General features: G+C 39.1%; 1 protein-coding gene across 2 annotated transcripts in view; it reads right to left on the bottom strand.

The window, feature by feature from the left end:
* The window catches only part of pcdh11 (protocadherin 11), a gene marked incomplete at both ends in the record, with an annotated part of 125,745 nt that overhangs the window by 39,680 nt on the left and 61,378 nt on the right, over window positions 1-24,687 (bottom strand). The window contains 2 exons of one of the 2 annotated variants that reach the window (XM_080035983.1): window positions 8,104-8,305; window positions 13,142-13,177. In XM_080035983.1, the coding sequence (XP_079892109.1) occupies window positions 8,104-8,305; window positions 13,142-13,177 (238 nt within the window). The remainder of the gene's footprint in view (window positions 1-8,103; window positions 8,306-13,141; window positions 13,178-24,687) is intronic. The other variant, XM_080035984.1, reaches the window with a different exon arrangement.

The raw sequence follows: 24,687 nt of genomic DNA on the forward strand, positions 1-24,687 counted from the left end.
TTTGAACAGCGTTGAATGTGTGTGTGTTAGTGTGCACACAGTGCAGGGGGTGGGGTTGGTAGGAGGGACAGCAGCAGTTCAATTGCAGGGGAAAAAATTATAATGCCAAACGCAAGCTCTCAAACTAAAAATGAGAAGGAATGGGATTTTTGTTAAAAGCTATCTATGACAAATGGCCTTGAATAAAACATAAGTACATCTATATTTTATGGGTCCACATGTTTTCCTCTCGTGTTTGAACGGAGTGAAAGTTTTTGCTCTTTCAGGCAGGTATAACCTCAGCTCATCACACTAAAAGGACAGCGGGATTCTTTAGAAATGTTGGGTGGTTTGCGGTGTCCAGCATCTGTGGTGAGATCTCTTCAAAGTCTAAAAGTTCAAGTAATGTATTATGCGAGGGGCTCTTACTTGGAGGTTCAATAGTGTTTCTATCACTGGCTGCTTCATTGCTGCCTGCGAGACTTCAACCAGGTTATATTAAATGAGGATAAAAACTTTGGAGTTGGCGCCATATGCCAATGACACCATTAGCATTCCAACACATAGCTGGCCATTTCTGATGTCAAGTGTGTGGTTGTTGTTGTTGATGTCCCTGAGATTATATCAGCTAGATGAGATCAAGGACTGAAGGAGTTCACCTCTGTGCAACCCAGCTTTTCATAGCTTTTAATATGCAGTCCGAGCCACATCCCAGTTTAAGAATCAGTGAGATGGAACAAAGTGAATTGCTGGCTTGGGCCCCTCTGATCCTCTCTTCCTTGTTTGAAGTCTATCTGTGTCCATGCCGAATATATTGTCCAGAGACACGATCAAACTTGGCAACTATTGATCCCTTCCCAAACCAGACACAAGACTTACTGAACATGTTAACAACTTTGGAATAAGTATTTTAAGTGAACATGTATTTGAAAAGCCCACTCAAATCACAGTGCTGCTGAGTGAATTTGAAGGAGCAACATTTGGTCAGTTAAACATGGTCTGGCCAACTTTCTTAACTTTCTTATCTCCTAAAAAATTAAGCTGAACTTCCAAATCAGTATTCAAATCACATCTATCAGGGCACACTAGAGCATTAACAAATATTGAAGTAAAAATAAGTTTTGATCATGAAAAATTATTAAATCGCCTCAACTTGTGGAATGAAAACTCAATAAATACAAGGTAATTAAGAGATGTTCAAATGTAGAACTCTGAACAAAACCAAATCAGTTTACAGCAATCATCTGTTGCACCAAAATAAATACAAAGTGTCACTCATAATTTGCTGTAGACATTTTAAATGAAACTCTAAGTCAGCTTTCAACACTTTCTGTGTTCAGCTTGCATACCATGTGTTCTTTTTATTTTGGTCATGACATTGGAGCACTTTCAACTGTAAGGAAAGCTGTAAATACCATCCATTGATCATCCCCAAATCTTTTAATATCTTTTCCGGCTTGTCCTGTTGAGATCTGGATGATTGAGACGGAAAGCTCACGTCTAAACTTCACGGAGGAATTTGGCAGGTCTACAAAGATGGGGCCTAATACACTCGGAAAAAAGAGCTTTCTAACATGACACTTTTCAGTCGTTTGAAGGAGGATGGGGAGAGATTTCTGCAAGCTGAATTGACTCCTCTAGATCAATAGCTCGTCTCTCTCCCTGAGACAACGCGGTGTGGCATTTGAACCAGATAAAACAAGGGTTCCCCCCTCCTCCTCACCTCTGAGAACTCAGTACTTCCACCAAATCCCAATTGGTAAAGAAGGATACAGATGAGTCCATCTAAATCCCCTTCTGACTTAGGTATAGACACCCGGCGGTAAAACAAAAACAAAAAATAGAGAAGAATACCAGCTTCCTAAATCATCTTAAAAGGAAAGGTCCTATCGGAGTAGGCAAATGCTCACTGTTGATTTGACGATTTAGCTCTGTTTCAAGCCCGCTGGGGCTGCAGTAAAAAGTTCGGGGAGCCACAAAGCACAAAGGCTTTTATTCATTTATATGAGAGAGAGAGAATATATAGCCGGATGCAAACTAGTGCAAATGATGTGAGGAAGTTATCTTGTAGATCGCGGGATAACTGCAAGATAACGGAATAGGCTACATTACCATTTTATGTGCATCATGAATTATATATACACACAGCGGAATATCTCTGATAACATGACCGTACAGTATGTGAGGTCATTATGTGAAATGAATGAGAAATGCTTCGTCCCATCATCCAGCAATCATCCAGCGATGTATCCCTTAAAGCAAGGCACTTCATTCTTAATTACTATAGTGAAGCTGCTCATTTGTCATGCCAGTGGATGATGCGATGGGCTTGCAGGAGTAAAAGGTTGCCCAGGCAGCTCCTTGGTGAATTAATGTGGACCAGGGCATTTTTATCAAAGGGAATGCCTGCCCAGCCAACTTCAATAAAAGAAAAGTTGAAAGCAAAAAAAAAAAAGAATCCAGCCTAACTGTCTTACAACAATTCATCATCTTTCCAACCTGTGGTCAGCCAATTATCCCGATCTTGGAACAATGTTGGACTTTAAACACTCAGAACAAGGGTCCTCTTTTCCCTTGCATGTCAGCTTAGTCTTTCCCCCTGGTTGCTGGTGACATTGTAACACTAATTACAGCTAATTGTTCTATGGATGGATTTAGTCACATTGCAAATTATATGCCATTGGTCAGTGTCACAATGTTTCCACAGAAAAATTCTCAATGGAGAATAGGAATTTGCACAAATGAATGTAATTAAGAAGCACATCCATTTCTTCTAATTGCATATGAGAACCCTCAAAGTGAAACTGAGATTGGACTAATATGAATAATTAATGCAGCTCACTATACTGGGCACCGTGGCACTGTTGCTTTCACAAAACAATGTGCAATACTATTGGTATAAAACATGGGTTAACAGTTTTGAACCAAGGCTGTTGCCGCTTAGTTTGAAAGTTCCAATTGCAACCATTCAACTTTTTGTTTTAAATGTTTCCTCGTGAAATCCCTTTATTTGCAGGCAGATTGTGTCTAGACAGTTGATTTTCAGTCTTAGTCCAAGCTTGCATCTGGGTCCAGAGTACAGAGTATATAGTCTGAGGTTTGAGAAGTATTAAAATGTAAATGGTCCCAATGTGTTGGCACACTAGATCAAGTCAAGTGCCCTTTTCCCATGACAAGAAAAGGGGTGATTGTAAATCAGTCAACTGGAAATTCTGAGTCTGAGAGCCATTATGAACATTTTGGACCTACAGGAATCAAAGAGTTCAGAGCGGTACCCTACAAAGTATGAGCTCGGCAAGCCTTTAATCAGATTATTTGTCTACTCCCACCAGGAATTATATTTTCTATGAAAACATTGAAAACAAAATTGCACAAATTGAAAAATAATAAAGGTATACTATACACTATAACATTAGTCTTTATAATTTGTTGAAGAAATTATTCCTTTTTTAAAGGCTGCAGTTTTATAATTCACTGTGCAGCACATTTAAAACTATAATCTTATTATGCTTGCAGTGTTTAAAAGGATTGGCTTATCGTAATAGCAGATTTAGATCTTAGACAGACAAGGTGTAAGCTGGTCATTTGAAAGCCATATGCTACAGATTAAGATACGGCACTATACTGTACAGCTATTTCATGTTTTTTCCGGAGACTAATGCACTACTCCAACAACTGTCTTTAGTAGGATGCTTGTATGTGGGCAAGCGCACAAGCTCTTAAATCCCTCTACTCCAACAACAGGAGAAAGAAATAAGTATAATACAAATTGTCCAGGGAACAAAATTGTGTTTTGTTTGAAATAATGTGTAGGATTTAGACTCAGGGATTTGCTCCCACTTTGCTGCACTTTGTCTGAGGGCTTAGTTCTGTTCACTGTTCATGACATGATGATTCCCGTCATTCAGTAAAAAGCCTTTAAGGATATCTTCAGGCTACCATCAACCTAACAGCACACGCTATCCAAAATTAATACGTGCATAAAGATAAAAAAACACAGGATTTAATTATCTACTGTCAACATGGCTTAACTGATAACAAGTGCAGTCGATTCATTCCAAACAAGGCCAGTGGCCATTACTGTTGGAAACAAAAATTCCACAGGACACATTGTCTGAGACGAGATGGGTCGAATTTGACATTTTCAGGGTGCTTTTATTATTCCCACTTAAACAGGAAAAGTCAATCATTTCTGATGCCTAGAGGCCTAAATCTGTGCTGAACACCGAGGATGTCACTATTTGAGAAAATGTCAAGTGAAACAGTAGTGTACATCCTTCGTATGCAGGGGGAAGAGATGTTTTGCATGTCATTATGCATTGCCGTTTTTGATGTTTTGATGAAGCGTTGCAATTTGGCCAAAAGGGACAGGTACGATTCATCATGCCTAATTGTTGTGGATGTTTCGTTCTGTAAAAGCAGGCGTTCAGATGTATGGGGGTTGTACCTAAAGACACACATGCTAATGATATTTATTTGAACCTTTTATCTATTTGTCGAGACAGGGAGGAGGAAATATCAAAACCTTTTGGAACAATATGTGACAGCACAAGACTGATGGCAGGTTGGCGGTAGTAAGCCTGGAGGGGGAAGCAAGAGCCCATAAAATGAACAGCCTTCTAACTCGTAAATAATAGAAACATAAAATGTCATATGAACTTTATTTCAAGAGTGTGTGGTCTAATAAAGATCCAGGTTTTAAGAGGAGTGGAGAAATTCATTGTCATAAGAAGGCCACATGGCTTGCCTTTGGCACAGACAATTATTCAGGGTGAGTTGACATTCAGGTGCAAGCTTAAAGCACCTTTACGAAACAATGCCGCGTTTGACTCCAAAATTATCCCTCTACCGTCGCTCGAGTTCAATGTCTCAGCTCCATTCCTCCTTATACACTTGAAGTCATTTCATCTTCTCTCCCTCCGTCCACTCTTTCCTTGTTCCTTCTGCTTTACAAATTGAGACGGCACGATAAGAGATTGCTACCACCATGCCAGTCTGGTGCTCATTGATAAAGCCATATCTAATCCATTTTCGGCCCCCCTCTGTCACCGATGCACCCGTCTCTGAGACAGTCAACATGCATAGGAGCCATCGCTCTTTTTGAAGCGAGTAGCACAGAGTCAGAGTTTATCTTTAAACTTCTGGAGGGAGTAAATGGAGCCAGATCAGTCGGGAAGACATTCTCTCTGTCTGTTCAAAATGTGAAAGCGTTTGGTGGGTGTGCAAGTGTCTGATCCATCTGTAGTGAATAAAAAACAAATGCTAGAACTTTTGTGATTTAAGGTGAGAATATAATGGGCTTGAAGTGTATTTGTTTAAGAATATACAAATATTGAATATAAGCTTTCCGTGTTTCTTAGAAGACTGCAGAAGCACATATCAAACACATATTTGAAAGCTGCACAGTTCTACATATATTCCATAAGAGGAATATATATGTTCATTAGATTAATACAATCATTGCAGATATGATGTTTGCATAACCTTCATCTATTATCAGATTCAGTGTGTGTTTCTTTTTTTATATTAATAATTACTGTGGTAAGGTTAATACAGATTGTTACAAGGGGCTTTGTCTAATAACTAAAGTTACCTTCCCAATATCTGACCACTAATATTAGGCCCCACTTTTACACCCCCGTTATCCCCTTGAACACTCCTCACTCTGCTGTGAATTCCAATGCAGCAATTTGTAAAAGTACACATGCATTTATTATGTTGGCATGCTCTTCTATCTAAAAACTAATGCACTTCAACAAATATCACCCCAGAGGAAAAGTGGGTAATAAGTGTAGTATTTGAGCAAGTTTATGAAGTATGAGATGTTTATGTCACTGAATATTAATGAGATGATGAGCAATTGCCTGTGTATATGAATGAATCACATATATGAATCACCGCTGTCACCGCTTGAATACATTAACGAGAACAGCTGGGGAAGAAGAGGTTTGATCATTAGATGTATGAGTGTGTGTGTGTGTGTGTGTGTGTGTGTGTGTGTGTGTGTGTGTGTGTGTGTGTAGATATGGAGGTTAGCTGGTGGTGTAAAAAAAGGCTATAGTGTAAGGGTTTTCTTGCTTGCAATACCTTGTTATCAAAAATAAAATAAAAATCACGGATTGGGGCGGACTTTTGTATGTAAATGAACCGGTAGCCATAGCCTGGGATGTCACCCATCTTGTCTAATGTCTAAGAAATGCATTCACAATCCCACTCACAGTGTCACCCTAGCCTTGAAACCTGTCAGCTGTGCTGCTGGGGGAAGGCACATGCACCAAGGACTGTTGTCGCTCTATGACACAATGGCTATACTGCAGAGGTATGCAAAGCAATCTGTCCTTTCAAATTTTCAATTCAGGATAGAAAACAAAAGCATACCTGTTTTATTTTGACAGGCAACTTGTGAGTTGCAATGTCTTGTGTATTTCTGTCGATGATACACACGGGCCACTAGAGGAGTTATGGTCGGCACCATTCTGAGAACCCAATACAGTCCGCTAGATATGATGCAGGGTTATCTCCAGAAAATAACATCTGATTCACCCGCACTAGAATATCCAGCTTGAAATAAGGGGGCGTGGGAGTTCTGTGACAAGGACACATTGATAGGGGACTCAGAATAGCTTTGTTCATGTTAAGGTGGAGGGAAATTTCTTTTCAGGAGCATCATTGGAATTCTGCTGGTGCACGATTGGATCTACCACTGGTGGAAAAAAAACCCGGGTCCTCTGTGGTGTATCTTAAGCACTCTTCCATTTTCCCCTCAACTACAGTTATTTGAGCAATGATTTGAAGAAAAATCTGTTGTATATGTATGAGGACGAGTTGGGCATCCTTGCGTTCAATGGAGCTTTTTATAGAGAGAACATCATTGGGCAGTAAGCCATGCGGCGACAGCTGTCTTCTGAATCATTTGAATAAATTCAGCAACAGTTCCAACTTCATAGGTAAATGTCCTCCTCCTGTAGTACAGCCTCTGGCCAACATTTACAGAAGCATCCAACATTCATTGTGAATAATAAATGCACCTTTTGTGCAGGTTACATCCTTAATATTATGTTTTCCCTTGCACGACCAAATCCAATTTGTTTGGATATCTCATATGACTGAGGTGGTCTTTGGTTTTGAATCGGAACACTAAACACTGATAAATGATACATGGAAAAGAGTGTACTTTCCTCCCAGCAGTGCAAACCTGCCTAACAATGTGCACATTTCGGTGGGAAATTTGCTAGTTCAGATTTGCCGAAAAATCGTATCTGGGTTTCATTCACGCATGACCCCTTCCCGCCTGGTAATATGCCTGAACACTACTGGGAAAGGATACAAGTGTGAAAGAGGCCTTGGTTGACTTCTTTTGCAACAAAACAGTTGCCCTACTTGTCTAAAGAGTGACCTCAACAAAACAGCATATGCAAACCAAAGTGTATGTGTAACTAGCGTGTTGCAACACATTTTATTATTCTCTTGTAAAGTGTTGCAAGGTTGTGGTGACACTGTAATAAACACAGCTTTAATCTCAGTAAATTATTTTACCATCGAAAAAACAGATATAAAAATGACATTAACCCTGGATCACTAACCCAGGGTGAATTTCACCTGACCATTTGGGTTTTCATGATTTTAATTGTGTTGCTGTTGTCAGTGTTGGTTCCCAGCTCCATCATTTATTTTTTGGGGAGTTTTTTGTAAACGATTCACTAATTTTTGACCAATCTGACAGCATTTTTATAGGGTCCGCTCATGATGCCTTTTTTTTCAATTTAGGAGTTGTGTATAGGGGCAAATAAAATAAAAGTACCTCAATTTAACATGTATTGGTGTTCTTTAATATATTTTGTAGAGGAGTATTTTTTTTATTGGTTATTATATATCGGCTGAAAAACACCCGTCGATAGATTTGGTGTGACTATTTTTAGAGTTAGTGTTCCAGGGTTAGGGAAGTGAGCATTAAAGAAAGAAAGAAAGAAAGAAAGAAAGAAAGAAAGAAAGAAAGAAAGAAAGAAAGAAAGAAAGAAAGAAAGAAAGAAAGAAAGAAAGAAAGAAAGAAAGAAAGAAAGAAAGAAAGAAAGAAAGAAAGAAAGAGACAAACTTGAACAAATCCAGTCATAATCCAGTACTCACTAGATTCTGGATCGGAGTTGCCATCCCCCTCGGTGCGGCTGTTGGGTGATGTTTGCTCATAGTATTCCTCCTGGGGGAAGCTAAGGGGGAGAGGCTGGGTGGTGGTGCTGGCCGTGCTGCTTGGCTCTGGATCTCCCAGCCCGCTGTCACTGCAGCTCTCCTGGGAACCGTCCGGAAGATGGAACGTCACGCGGCGTTGAGTCTGGGGCACACAGCAACAACCAAGAATAATGTTGTGTTAGAGATTTTTCACTCTGTCCTGTTTTTCAAATGTCCCCCAAAAACTTAAAAAAAAAAAAAAGAATACCTATAAATGATTATTCCATAATAAAACCGACAGCAGTTTTCACTGAGAATATTTCTGCCATAGAAGAGTATAGTTCCAATGAAAACTGCTCACAGTGAGGTCTGTCTAGACTCAGGAACAAGGCCATTATTTCAGGGGAGACGCATTGTTATGATCATTATTTACGTTTAAATTGCAAAATTGCAATGCTTTGTGAGCACCACAATCAACATTTATTTCACCTCCATTGTAGTGCAGGCGAGGACATACTGTACATCTCAGAGATGTATATCTCAAACACCGGGCACATAAAAGCACAACTACCTGCAGATATATCACAACAGCTAAGTGAAAACAAGTTAAGTTTGTTTTTCTTTTTCTTATGTGAGTGTATAGACCAAGGCTTAAAAAAAAACTCTGTCGCTCTAATAACTTATGTAATCATACTCTTTGTGTGTTTTTGTCTTTGTGTTTTCTTATCAAAACAATAACTTATTTATTGGTCAGCAGAAAGTATATATAAAATGACATCCTTAAAAGGTTGCATGCACCTTGGTATTGAAGAAATATTTATCTCCATAGGTATTTTGTCTGCTTCTATTGGCACACGAACACTGACAAACACAGATTATTAAAATCATCCTAAATGGTGACAACAGCGCCTGCTTTTAAGCGAATGAGTACCAAGAGACAGAGTCAAATCTCTTACTAATTGTATCGAATGCTGTTATTTTGTGCTCAGCCACTGCATCTGTCATTTTTACCTGCTTTTATTAGGAAAATATGCCAAAATTGCATCCTGTCACCAGCGGGGCTAATTGAAACAGTGGCCTCATAACCCAAAAATGATTTTCTGGTTTGTTGAGTCTAGCAAATTAGTTTTCAGATATAATCTTTTTTTTTTTTTTTTTATAATTGAGACTTCCCGGCTTTATGGGATGTGTATTACCAGGTTGAACTATGTCCTAGTTTTCACTTTTGCCCGGTTCAGACACAAAATACGTGGAACTGTGTTCGGAGGCTGCAGACTTTGATTTGTAAAGTGTTGGGGATCACAGGGAGTGTGGGCATTTTCTTCTGAAAGGTACAGGCCTCTTTGATTTTTCCTCCGGAGGTTTACAGAAGTTCATGTGGTGACCTTTCTCTGGAGCTATGGAAGAAAACACGTCCTCTATGAAGTGATGTCTGCATGCCAGCAATTCCTCCAGAAAACAAGCGACACAGCCACAATCCTTTATACTGTGAGGCACAATGGGTAATCGGTAGATGCCACTGATTTAATTCTGTACTTTTTTTTCGAAGTTTGACAAAGAGAGAAATGAGGATTGAGGAGATGGGTCTTGGCTTTGAGGTATTATCTGTAAAACTGAGCATTGTCTTACTGATATTATACTGCAGCTAGAATTCACGTCTTTACATGATTTTCTGAGTAACATCATACTGCACACTGTATAGGGGCATGAAACATAAAATATAATTACGCCCTCGGCTTCGGTTATTGCAGTGAATTTTATTCGTCCCATTATTCAAACTGATAAGATATTTTTTTATTCTCTCTCTCCAGAGCAAATACCACCAGAGCACAAATTACTATCTTGATTTTCTTTGTGGCTACAGCAATAAAGGCAATATGGAAGGCCTGAATTAAAAACAACATTTTTTCCCCCTCAGACACTATAGTGCATCGATAAAGGACTTATTGTTCTTTGATAAGGCTTGGGCAAAACAGCAGAGACAAAGAGAGTGAAATAAAGTCTGGCACTAATAATGGACAAACTGCCAAAAAGCGAGTGCACAAAAAGCTTAATTTAAAAGCTATCAGGGAGGGTTGACTAACCTAAATTCACACAATTAGCACCCTGAAAGCACAAGTGAGTGGTTTGCAATGCCACAATGTTGAAATGGCTATATCTAAATATTCTATTTGCTCGATTCATCTAGATCCCGAGGCCACAAATCACTGCGTCTGAGTGTTTGTGTGAGTGTATGCAAGTAGGAAGAACACAGATAAAAAATAGTGGGGAAAAAAGGGCTTGCAGTCCAAAGAAACACACAGATAAGCACCCACAACCTTTAGCTCTGGTGTGAGCTACAAAAACGCCCAAACAAAAGCTTTGTGTATATGCTGTCTCTCTACAAAGAAATTAAGAAAGGAAATAGTTCATAGGCACCACACTCATTCCATCCTGAACCACAAAAAAGAAAAAAAAAATATAATGGCCAACTCATTACAATAATCCTATATCTACTCCATTGGGATGCATTGAGACATGTTTTGTCTTGCCAAATAATGAGGTATATTTCAAAAGTTCTGTATAGAATGTTTTTCCCACACCACAAGTGTGCTTTTTTTTTTTTGTTTTAATTTTCTAAGACAGAGAGGAGACAAATACCTTCATGGCACAATTATATAGTTCTGTTCGCCACGCCGTTTTGCCCACACTTTCAAGATTTCTAAATATCTACTTCTCAAAACAGCGTTGGCAGCTGTGTCTCAAATTACTGGAGGATGCACGCAATTGCAAAGTCCAGGCTCCAGCAGAAGAAAAAGCCCACTTATGGGATGTTGGCAGCCCTACAAAAAGCATGCTTTCTCTCCACATGAGTCTAATTATTGGAAACTTGCTCCAACAATGGCATCCAGAATCTATTAGAACAAACAGCTGTCCGTGACAATTAGGACATCATAATTTTGCATAGGGGAGTGTCTTTGTTTTCAAGCCTGCCGTTCATTCAAACCCACTCAAGTTAGCGCAGATATTGAGAAAAGCCTAGTTTGATTTCACTATTTACTCAATATTAAGTTATTTGGTGATGGAATATTAACTACAATAAAATACCATTAATGGTTCTTAAATACAAACATAAATAAAAACTGTTCTCAGTGGTAACTGATGAGAATAAAACATTCATGTTGAAAGACAAACATGGGAAAACAAACACAAACACTCACAGAGGAGTCAAGGTGAGTGTTTTGCTCAGCATTATCACTTATTTAAAGAAGCTGCCAGAAATCCATAAAGCAAAGACAAGCTGCGGTAAGAGATATCAAGACCAAACAGAGCCCGTTCAGCCAGATAAAACACTGCCTTGAGAAGTATGTACACAGAGATAAAACGAACAGGAGCAACACTTGCCAAGCTCTACCATATAACACGCCAGCCAATCCTTAAACCCTCCCTCTGGTAACCACCCAGACCATAGTCAGATGGGGCTGGATCCGCGGGTTATCGGATTAGAAGTCCGTTATATTTAGATAGAGAGGAAGGGAGGCCAAGTGGCTGCCACCTTGTTATTTGGTAGGCCACACAGCTCTTTGAGTTGTATTATATATTGATATATATATATATATATACACCTTTTCCCCGACTACCCCTCTTTGGAAATCGCAAATAAGTCAGTGTTGCACAGAGAAGGACTTGGCTGACAACCAGCACACTTTGAGTGATGAACAAGGACCACTTAGGAGTGAATCAGGGGAGATTGGCTCTGCCAGTTCAGATAAGAATCAGCTCGCGGGCACACCAAGACCTGCATAAATCTGTTCATAGAGATGGTGATTTGTCATGTTGCACATGTCTTATGTGGATGAAAAAAAATTAAAAATAACAATTTAAAAAACAGAATAAAAAAATAAACGCTTTCTGTCGTTTTTTGCAAATGTTGTCCCAGCGCGGCCAATATGCATGAGGTGATATGTCACTGTGTGTGTAATGATGAGTTAGCAGGAACATGCAAGAAGGAGGTGATTGTAGCCGTGGGTTGAGGGATTAATGGGTGATTGTTATGACAAATCAAATTAATTTGCATCAATTTTGGTCTGTTATGGAGTCATCTGCTATGACAATTTTTTCGGTGCAACATGTACTATGACCGCATGAGTAATATCCCCCAGTCCCAGCAAAGCGAACAGCAAACACAGTCTTGAGAGTAAAACATTTATAACATGTAGACTGTCAAAAGTTTCCCATAAAAAGACTGAGATATAAATAAGCAATCAATATATACCAGTTGTATTGCACATCCACAACAAATAATAAAATATATTTCACTACTATATTATACTGTACAATTATTGGACTCCAGTGGTGTGAACAGCATGGTGGGCGGTATTTCAAAGAGGCAACATTCTCTCAAACTGAAAGTTGAGATTCATATTACTGTGCAAAGTTCAGCAAGAACTATGACAGTCCTGTTCTCATTGACCATAGACTATTGAACTATGTGCCTGTGAGCAGACATGCACAGCAATATAAACAGAGTAACACTGAAACTGTAAGAAGGGTATCATGGTCAGCTGCCATTATACAATTGTAATTAAGTTGAAAACTAAAGCTACCTCTGCCTAAGGAAATGTTGAAGGTTTTGAATAGGCTCACTACCTGTTGTTGTCACAATGTAAAACTATAATGTTTGAGAACACATATGCGTTATACTCAAACAAAATGCCAGATAGACAGTCAGAAGGAACATCATTTGAGACATCTTCACCACTAATTTGAGTCAAAATGCTGCAGAAAAAATATTACATCAAAGAAAAGGTATTGAAAGATAAAATATATATATATATATATATGATTAATAGGCATTCAAATTATTATCAGGATCTTTCAGCTAGTGGATGTTAAAATAATAAAAAATATAATGAAACAAATACAATAGACCCTAACACATGCCCAGTGTCATGCTGTGATGATTCATATAGGGAGATGCACATGCAGGAAATAACAGAGAAGAGTGTGGAGAACTTACATTCACAGAGCTTATCTTGCTAAGTTGACAGGCATCCTGCAAAAACACAAGAACAGTCATTTAACATCCTTGTCTCACTGTAACTCTACAGACATTTTTATTTTCTATAGAAAAAATATTTTGCACTGGAAACTTTCCAGTATTTTCAAAGTCATCCAGAGTTCACATTCAACAACCACATTGATTTGGGGGTTTAAAGTGTTATTATTTATTTTTTTGGAATTGAGATTTAGGATACATATTGATTTCTTCCTCAGACTCATATTTAACTTTATACAGCGCATTTCTGTGTTCAGTTGGCATGGCGACAAACCAGGCTGCGGAGGACTCACCCTCTCACACAGAAATGTAAAGAATAGGGCAAACCTGACTTTCTGACAACACAAGTTCCACAACTGACACTGTGATAAAGATGTTTCTCTGCACGTCACAGAGGAAAGTGAACAGAATATCAAATGAAGCATCAAACATGAACAATAAACAGCGACAAGCTTCTAAATTAGGAACAAAAGACACCCGCGAGCCTGCAAAATAGCATCCTCTCTCTGGGGACCGAGATAACTCACAGAGAGATAAGAGTATTTAATTTTTAATCACCAATTTTGTTTTCTTTGTACTGTGTATAATAATCTGAGTACATGAGTTGATTTGTAAAGAAAACAGTAGGAATATGGCAGTGAGGAGGCAGTTAGGGAGGAAGAAAAAGGAACAGAGGACTGCCGGGGTGGAACGTTAAAACAATGAACAGGAAACAAGTTCATGTCAACAGATTATGCCGCCATAATTGTTCACCAAGGGATTCTGCTACTGACTGAGCAATAGAGCATAGCACCCTAAGCCGGTGTGTCCCAGAGTGTGAACCTCTCAGAGGTATTGCAGGTGGGTATTAAAACAAATTCCTCCTTGAAGCAAATTCATCCTAATATATGATTGTTTTTTTTTTATCTGGGGGAATTAAATCTAAATTAAGATATATCAAACAAGACATCATTTTACATTAACTAGCTGTTATGGTGAGATTGTCAACATCTATTGTATACACCACTTCTTCCCTAATAAGCAAGCAACAAACGTAGCTAATGTTAACAACCACCATTTCAGTCAATTGTCTAGAATTGCACAAGTAATAGGCTATTCACGATTTAAAATAATATTTTTGTAACATGCATCAACCTTACCACAACATTTTACAACAACTCAACGAAAAACAGCAAACTAAATAATACCAAAAAGAACACCTTGTCGCAATGTAGCTATTGAAAGTCTGAACGTGTTAAAAATGAAAAGGCAATGGCTGCATCGTATGAGGTATCAAAGCTGATATGATCTGGAAAGTCACACACCATAGGTGAAGCAGATGGTCAGTCTTATGCTGGTAAACAAGGCAGTTCAGAAACGTAGATTAATTCTGTCGACAAAACAGCACAGTGAAGTGACAAATTGATGATATGGCTGACGATGTCTTTAAGGCGCTTACTCAGAGTGAGGGCTAGCCATTCTTTCATGCAACTCCGTCCATGGACAACGCAAGCATGCCAATGTGCTCGCCTTCGTCAGGTATGACCAAGAAGATTTTATTTTTTGCAGACACACCTCAATTAAAAATTAACTACAGAAGCCATTTTATGGACATTTCAAACACATTCAAAGTTTCCAGTGGCATCAGCTGTACAAAATGCATTGGACTCACTGTATGAGTGGACGACACAGTGCAGTTGTGAAGCGGGTCAGAGATGTTGCCCCACCGCTCATTAACATACACTGCTGCATTCATAGAGAGGCATTGGCTGCTAAGATTTGCCCACAAATGTAAAGACTTAGACCAAGTGGTTGGAATGGTGGACGGCTACGTAAATAATCGTCCATTACAAGCCTTTTTTTTTGTTCGCCCTGTTGTCTGAGGAGATTGGAAGCTCTTAATGCCCACCTTAGTCCGGTGGCTCTTGCGCGACAGAGTGCTCTCGACTATTTCAAGTTACGTGACCATTTTAGACATTTATTCGCCGACTGGCATTGTAAATTGGTCTACTTAGAAGACATTTTAAGCCACTTGAATGGACTCTCGCCACAGGGGACAGCAGTTACAATCTTACACACACAACAAGATAGAGGCGACTTGGAAGAAAATTGATCCCTGGAAGAAAAGAACGACCCAAGCAAACTATGAGTTCACCAAAAATGTGTTGGCGTTTTTGACTCAAGAGAAGTCACTTCCCGACTCTGCAGCAGTTGCTGTGAGTCAAGATGCGGGACTACTTCCCTGGCCTCTGCCAATGGTACAGCTGGATAGAGATTCCCTTTGCCAACCGTCCTCTGCATGTACAGTAATTGCAGAGGTCACCTCCAAGGAGCAGGACAACCTTGTCAATCTATCCTTTGATAGCGCTTTGAAACAAATTTTTACAGTACATTTTTTGACTCCGTTTTGGTTATATGGGCGACAATGTTTCTGATGCAGTTTGCCATAACATTTCTGTGAAGCGTTGCTTATGGCTGTTGAATCAGATGTCCACCTGAAACTGACAACTATCCAGCAAAACATCAAAGCTTTGACAGCATCAATGCAGCAGCACATCCCATCTCATTAGGCCCTGTTGATAAACATGTTGCATCACACTAGTGGGCAGTTTCACCAAGTTCCCAATGGACACAGTTTACATTGTCATGCAATTTAAATGGAGCTGTCCTTATGTCATTGTGGCTGAACTCGATACGTGGATTTTGACATAATGTATTTTTTTAACAGTTAGTTATGGTATTTGAGTAAAATGTATATGTAAACAGAAAGTAACTTTTCATCTTTACCTGCAACATACTTGTTATCTCTCTTTCGCTCTCTCTGTCTGCTGCTGTATCTAGCGGTGTGTGTGTGTGTGTGTGTGTGTGTGTGTGTGTGTGTGTGTGTGTGAATGTCTCTCTCTTTCTCTCCCTCCCCCCTCTAAATATTCATTGCGGTGTCTATAGTTTCATCTGGACCTTTGCTGCTTTCAAATAATTGTTATTTTGTGCAATGAGCCATCAACTTGTCAGTGTTTATTATGTATGTTTACGTCAAAATGTGATGGGGGGGTGGGCCTTGGAGGTTGTGCTGAACTTTTAGGGGGCCTCTAGGCTCCATAGTTTGCGGAGCCTATTAGTTAAACCGAAAAAATAATTTCATGGCGGAGAACCAAACTAAAATAAAAGCTAATGTCGAACAAACTTCAGATGAACAAGTTTAAATAATGTTTGGCTTTGAATTATTTTCTCAGTATCCAAGTTAAAAATGTACTCATTAAGCAAATGATGTTGGGAAAATTGACACTAATTGTATGCACAATGGATTGGTATATACACTTGATGCTGTCTAATTTTTCATTATCATTGAACAATAAATGAACAAATAAGCTGATCACAAATTGCACATGAACACAATCTAAAATGAGAATGTAATGCATAAATAGACCATGTTTAAATAGATCGTATAACCTTGTTTAGCTAGTAAGTGTAATTCATACCACACAACAGCAACACCAGACTGACATTAGGTTAGAACCACTTTAAATTAATTGGTGAGGATTAGGAATATAAAAGTTTTCTGCAAATGCACCTTAATTTTTTTAGATTACTATTTCAACAATGGATGATTTTCTTCCTTTCTCTCTATATTTGCATATTTGACCAACATATGTCAGGTCTGTACGAGGAATTACTCATTTGCTGCCTCTCACTGTCCATTTAAAGCAGGAGTTTACTTGAGGCTGGCAGTTGTTTCTTCTACAAGTAATGTTTTATTCAACATCTCGTGACAGATCCTTCAAGTTAGAGACCTTGCCAACCAATTAAATCTATGATAATGTACATGAATGATCTGAAAAGGTGACCTATCTCATATTTAGATGACATTCAAAATAGCAGTTGTACATGTGATTGCTGGAGACCATGAATGTGTGAGTTTTCTCCATTTTTCCCCCTTCTTCAATATGGATTGGTCGGTGACCTTTTCTCTGTATGTACACCTCTCAAACTAGTGGGTTCAAAGCACCCAGATGCAAGCCTGGGAGAGGGAGTTATGCTTAAGATAAGTGCATTTGTTGGTGAACCACATCAAAGTACAAAGGGATGTCTTAGCGAGCAACGGCAGTGGAGCTCAAACTGAGCCTTTGATCACCACAGGCACTCTGATCATTAAAATATTGGATAAATAATTGATTAAAAACACCAGACCTTATTGTGCTCTGCTTCTGTATCCAAATGTATCCCAATTTGAAGACACGGTGGCTGCGCAATGAATAAATAACGAAGGTAGGTAGGATTAAAAGGAACACATAACAGGTCACAGCGTTGAATGGCATGCTTTGACGCATTGAATGCAAAATAATTGAATACAATATTATTGCAATGTGTAATACACTGGATTCTGACTACGGCATAGTCTTTGAGTTCCCCGTCACTGAGTTCCAGTATGAACTGCTGACAGGTTGAAGTGCAGCAGCAACCCTTTCTCTCCAATGAGTGTTATGGGTTATGGGCAGGCTGGCACACTGGTTGAAGGACAGTAAGGCATACACATACTAAGTGCGTTCCAGATGTGCATAGGTGATTGGAGTATATAGCTCATATTACATGTACGGTGGAAACCAAGGCTGCAGAGTGCGAGAGAAAAACTATGAGCCCACTGTGAATATCAGGGATATTAAAAAATCATCAGCATAACATAGGCTGGTTATTTAATCTCCCTATGTACATATACATTTACATTTAGAGTATAAAAATGAATATGAGATACTGAAGATTTATTTAAGTTTGAACTTAGAACACCGGGCCACAGAGTCCTTTGTTTATACTCTACATGCCAGTCTGCATTAAAAAAGAATCCCAGTCGCCTCATATTTAAATTGTCAACTTATTTTACAGAACTATTGGGTTGCTAATACAAGCACAGTCGATACAGATATAAACTGACTGAGTCTTATGTATAATACAACGTATTACATTACGTATGTTCTGCTAATTTAGAAATGACTTCTTACTTTCTATGACTAGTAATGTTGCCAGAAGATCACCTGTGGACAAGTATCCGACTAAGGTGAGGATTAGGGAACAGCAAACATGGCAAACCTATTTACTGTAAGAGAGGATTCTTGGAGAGCTCCGTCAGCTAATCATATTAAAAAACCCTGCTTTTAACCATTTTCTAACTGAACTGGCTGACCTCTGCAATCGTTCGGCAATAAGATAATATCGCAGTATCAAACTGTGTTGAGTTCTGTCCATTAGTAATAAGATCAAAGCTTAAAAAAAAAAAATAGCGCCTGAACACGACTCGCCGCAGTTTGTGAAAATATATTTAAAGAGTGTATGATGTGATAACTTCAAGCTACATTGAAAGCCTTAAAACCCCTGGTCCCTGTGGTCCCCATGCTCCTAATAGTTTAACACTAATGAGATCTGCTGCTCCCAGCTCTATAGCCTCCCACATTACAGTTCATTTCATAGTGTAAATACCTTTGAAGGTGGGGAGAAGCACTGAGTCGGCCAACGACACAGGAAGCATGCTACCTAGCCACAGTCTCTCTTGAGCTGCCAAAGCTGGTCCTTTTGCGTATTTCACATTTGTTTTGACTGTGACTCAGAGGCCCACTACGGTGTGCTACTGTTCAATTCTGCTAGTCGCCCTGCATGAAGTCTGTGAAAATAATGGTCAAGCAGGACTTGTCAGGTACCCCTCGGTATTCGAGAAAATGTCAGGGCAGTGCCACAGTCTTCGACTTAAGCTGAGCGAGTGGGAGAAAAGCATGTGGCATGCCACCAAGTGGTTATCCCCACAGCTGAAATGGAGGTGGCTGAATTTATCAATAGGACAAAAATGACAGCTTTTGTCAGGTGGACTTGTCAAAAGCACATATGCACTCATAATAGAAATATTCACTGTGGAGAACCTCGGACGTGTATGCCATCTGCTCATGTGTGCGGGCACAAGAGACCGGGATGTCTCAGCCAAGACACAGCGGGGCAGGGTTCAAGTTTACATCCCATTTCTGGCTGAACACAGCATGTCTTAGACAGAGTGATAAAACTGTTGCAAACAAAACACCTCCTCATCAAAAGGGGCTAATAAAGTCTTCAATATACTTAAGTGTAGCCTTAGATAAATGGAATCCCCATTTCCCTCTGTGTTGGTGCTCAGTTGTCCAAAGTGTATTGATGTACTTATTGGCATTCAATAAAGGGATACCCTCTCAGCATACCACAGAAGTAGGTGTAAATCCTGCACACGTCTTTGAGTGTGCACAAGGAGCAACTTTCCCTTAACACAATTACTAGACAGCAATAATGTCGTGGTGTGTTCGAACCGATTTTGATTTACAAGTGGACAACATGTTGCCTTTTTCATCAGCTTATTTTTATTAAGTGGTCGGTACGCGTGTGTTTCCCCAGGACTCTCGCTTCACTCTTAGCGAGGTATTGATCCTCCCAGTGTACCGGCCCCTCCTGATTTCATTAGACTAGCTGCTGTTAATTACTCCACACTCTAACCTTTCGCTGTTTCATTTGGGCCGACAAATTGGGTGAATTAAAAAAGGGGAGGTAGGATGAGGAAAGGAAAGAAAGAGGAGAGAAGAAAAGGTTCCACAGCAGATGTAGCGGTGGTGGGGCCCCTCCCCTCTCTGCGGCGCTTGTGTCGTAATCCCAGGCGGCGTAATAATTAAAAAAGTTCATCAATGTTCTCTTTGCTCATCAAATTATGCAGAAGGAGGCTACTCTCGTAATTGTTGCAGAGGATTCATTTACGAAAACCATACCAGCTAGATCTGGTATGGTTGTCACGGGAGTTAGGAGAAAATCTGCCTTTGCACTTCTGTAAGTATGTGGAAAAAGGTTTTCTCGGCTTCAGGCAGGCTGATCATTACAACACATTTGATTAATTTATGTGTGCATATTTACAAGGGTCATTTCACCAGACGTAACTTTAAAAAAAAATGTGGTCTACACTGAATCCAAATGCATCACATATCTTAACTGACACACCAATTTGTCTTCTTAGGGAAGGTATTAAAAGAGTGTGATGTGACACATAGCTGGGAAGTTATAATTAGGCCTAATTTAATACCTTATGTCACAAGATTATATGCGCAGTGCATGGCATCTAAAGCGCACTTAAGTCGCAGGGGATTGTAATTGATTAACCATATGAGACTGGGAAGCAGATGATGAGGATGATGCTCTAAATCCATGTTGAATCAATATAGCCAATTCCTACACATCCAGGGATTATTGAGAGAAATTACCTGGAGCTGTAATTGCTGATTTACATCACATCATAGTATTTATGTCTTGGTGCATCAATGTGTTTATGCCGACGATCGAGTCCAAAACATTTCACTATATGACTGCTTTAAGTAACCACCTGCTGTAAAGTGGAACAATGTATCAATGTGCATACATTACCGGCCGAGCGAGTGACATTTATAGGATCTTCTGGATCCTTAATACGAGAGATGCCCTTTCCTCAAGGTTGAGTGCATTCTATAGTTGAAAATATTCGACATGATGGAGCCATTCAGAGTACTCCCTTTGGCTGAGATAATAACTTCATCATAATTAGCTTGTGATGCTCAGGAGTGTTGAATCGTCGGTTGCAGTGGGATCTGGGCTGATTTATTGCTTGATTTAATTACGTATCAAAATTCAATTAGACATGCTTTCAACCAAATTCAAAGTGAGTTTTTGTCAAGCTGTCCCTTGAAATCAGACGCAGCTTGAAGGGCATCCTTCATAATACATTGACATCTAACTTGATCATTATCGCCGAGCCTAAAATCATCCATGTAGAAAGGACAAAAATAAATAAACAAGAAAACAACACAACATTGGTATACCAGTTTTAGAGGGGATACATATTTTACTTCTTACTTTTCTATTCAGAGTTGCACATTTCAACTGACATCAAACAGCTTCAAATAGTGCGAAACAGACCCTGATTCGGTAGTGATGTGAATAGAGAGTTGCAGGTACTTTACCAAGTGAAGATACATGACAAAATGCTCTTTGAGGTTGACTACAGCTGAGGAAGTGTCAGGCTTTCTTTACCCACATCATTCACTGCCTTCCCACCCCCTTTTGCTCCAGACTACACCAGGGAAAAAAGGGAGCTGTTTTGAATAAGTGTCACACTAGCCTCCAAGAGGTACATTGATCTTTACTTATTTGCACATTCAAGGTGTCATGGTCTCAGTACAGTATGTGGTCCTCAACTAGCATTGCAAATACACTAATTGATCATTTTATTAGGTGCAATTTGGTAACTGTTTAGGGCACTCCTCAACCTTCAACAGTTTTTTTTTTCTTTTTTTGAGGCATTGATTCAACAAAGTGCCAGCAATGTTCCATAGGGATTTTGATCTATACTGGCTTGACATACTTTCTTGCTTTTTCTGCAGTGGACCGAATGCTGTGAACATCCCACTTCACCTTATCCCAAAAGTGTTTCATTAGGCTGTGATCTGGGGACTGTGCAGACCATTGGCGGAAATTCTCCTGGAACCATCTTGAGACAATGATACATTATCTTGCTACAAAAATCCCTTTGAGAAAAATGGTACATTGTCAATAGGAAGGGTTGCACCTGTTCAGCAGCAATGTTGGTTGAATGTATAGAAGCAAACATATCATGGATACAACAATTACTTGCAGACATTAGGGTTACATATGTTCTGCCAAATACATATGGTAACCTTGGCATATTTTATTTAGCATAGTAGCTTTTTTCCTTTGGGCTCTGTGTCTAACTAACAACTTAACAGCTGATGTTTGAAGATAAACTGAAAGGATGGACATGAACAAAGTGAGTGCTTCAGTAACACTTCACTAGATCCTTGCACACTCAAATATAAACCACCCTTTTACCATAACTACTTGCTGACAAAACACTTGGTTATACCCATAACCTTGTTTAACACTGTTGACTGCCAGCGGGACAAGCACGGATTTCTGTAGATTAGACTACTCATACTTTTGTTTTTGTTTTTGTTTTTTTTAAACCGGATGTACACACCATTAATACTACCACTTGGTGTAAAAAAACAAACACGCACTGATGCAATCTTTTTAAAATGTTGTGGAATACATAGTAAGTGTGGGCCCAACTGTGTCAAAATAACATTCCCCACCACATCGCACCATTAACCTTACCGACAAAGGCATGATCAATCCAGCTCAAATTAAATGTCGATCGTCTACAGGGAGCCAAAGAAAGGATTTGTAATACAATCACATTTTCTCTCTCCACTCTTCAGAGATTGAGATTAATAATCTTGTGCATCTAATGGAGCTTCTACACAATGTTAAATGTCCATTTCAAAGTCCAATGGTCTGCCTCCATGTGTCATATTATGCACATTTCCCCACCAACTCAGCACTACTGAAACTGCATTCCCTAATTAGGACACCTTGCATCAGAGTCTGTAAAAAAGAGAAAGGATAGTGCAGAGTTGGTGCAGAATTTATCTGGCTTGAAACAAGACATACTGTAGTTTTTGGTGACACATACTGTACATGGAGCCTTGAGGTTGAGCTGTAGTGTGAATGAACCTCTCAACCCTGTTTGAAAGTCCGGTTGCACTGCATAGTGACTCACAATGGCTTGACTCACTATGGAAGAAATTATTTGCGTCAATGGGGAGGTGTGTGTGTGTGTGTGTGTGTGTGTGTGTGTGTGTGTGTGTGTGTGTGTGTGTGTGTGTGTGTGTGTGTGTGTGTGTGTGTGTGTGTGTGTGTGTGTGTGTGTGTGTGTGTGTGTGTGTGTGTGTGTGAAACATGGTGGGAAAGAAAATGGAAAGCCAATTGATGTGTCGAAACTTCAGTCCCTTAAGATTTGCTAGCAATGTAGATTGTCCATCCGTTTGATCGCCCTCCCAGTGAAACATTTGACAGTTTTCTTCATTGAGAGTGACAAAGGCAATGACAAACTATATGAAAGGCTAATTTTTGAAGCAAAGAGCCTGAGTCATTGCCATTCCCTGACAAACATGAAGCGCAATGATGATACTGATAAATGATTCTTAGAACATTTATGGAAATGATCTTCTGAAAAACTGGGAGTTTCATCTGACTTGAATTTGAAAACACAATTGATAGCCAAATGGCTATCAACAGTGTCGCTGTTCGACTAATTTCATCTGAATATGTATTCACTGTCAGCCTTCACATACAGTATCACCACACACATAAGGATTTCACAATGAGGCTTGTGAAACATTAACAATCCAAACTACTGTGGCCTTGTAATACATTTTAATGAAGCCCCCAGAACCAGTAGTGATACCACTTCATTAATGTTTCTAAGAATACAAACCGTTTCTCTGCTGAAGTGTTGACAGGTCAGACTTGAAAAAGACTGCACTAGTTGCTATTCTAATTATATGTCATAATTTGACAGCACATATGTGAATACATATCTTAAGGGATCAAATGTGTCAAATAGATGAATGTGTGTACTGTATAACCATTTACTGTTTGCTGTAAGCCAACATACCAGTAACCATTGCTGTTATCTACAGAGTAAATAAACAACTTCCAAAGGTGCTACTGTATCTCACAATGAAGAAAACATTTGAAATGCCTAATTAGATGAATTAATCATAATATAGCCTTTACTATGTTATTCCACTTTACAAACAATGATCATACTAGCCATTGTTACAATGAATTAATGACTGCAATGTTTCTCACACAAAAAGCAGCTCATACAAGTTTAAAGTAAGTGCACACCATAATAGCCCATTTAGACTGATTATCACCGTTTATCACACTTTTATTATATGCATCATTCAGAGTAAATTGTGAGAGCTTAAACTGTTCAGTGAAAATGGCTTTCAACATGTTTTAATCAATTTGAAAAAAATAATAACATAATTTTAGTTGAGTAACTTAAGAAATATAGAAATGGTGCAAGGCAATATCTTGCTTTGCAGTGTAATGGTAAAATAAACAAATGGTATAATAGACCAATAACAGCATTTGTTTATGGAAGGCAACTATACAAGAGGAAAAAAACAGAAGTTGCCGCTCAATTTTATATAACATTCAGTGTACCCACCCAGTACATAATAACTGCTTTGATGAAATATTAACAGTCAACATACTCAATATTTAGGAATATGTAGGACAGCACCTTTTGCACTGGTCTCTGGTGGGAGTCGTGGTACCAATTTCATTCCAGTTGAGTCCATGAATATTTTCTCAAGTAATCCATATGAATGTGAAGGCCAAGCAGGGCGATAAACTACCGTCTATAATTCAGGAAAAACTACGTCTACAAAATGTTCAAAGTTAAGCACGTCTAAACACACAGCGAAGCAGTAGAGTTAAATACTGGATCCAGTACATCCGTTTCCCTCTTCCTCCCACTATGGTGTACTCTATTTAAAGCATACATACTATTAAATATTTTTCTTCAACTGACAACTTCCTTTCACTATGTACTGTAACTGTCAACTCTTCAGAAAAGAACACAAGGCAAATCCTTCTCGCGACACCAGTGGCACAGTCTTGGTAAAACATTA

The sequence above is a fragment of the Ammodytes marinus genome (genome assembly GCF_949987685.1).
Source record: "Ammodytes marinus genome assembly, chromosome: 10".
Taxonomy (NCBI): domain Eukaryota; kingdom Metazoa; phylum Chordata; class Actinopteri; order Uranoscopiformes; family Ammodytidae; genus Ammodytes; species Ammodytes marinus.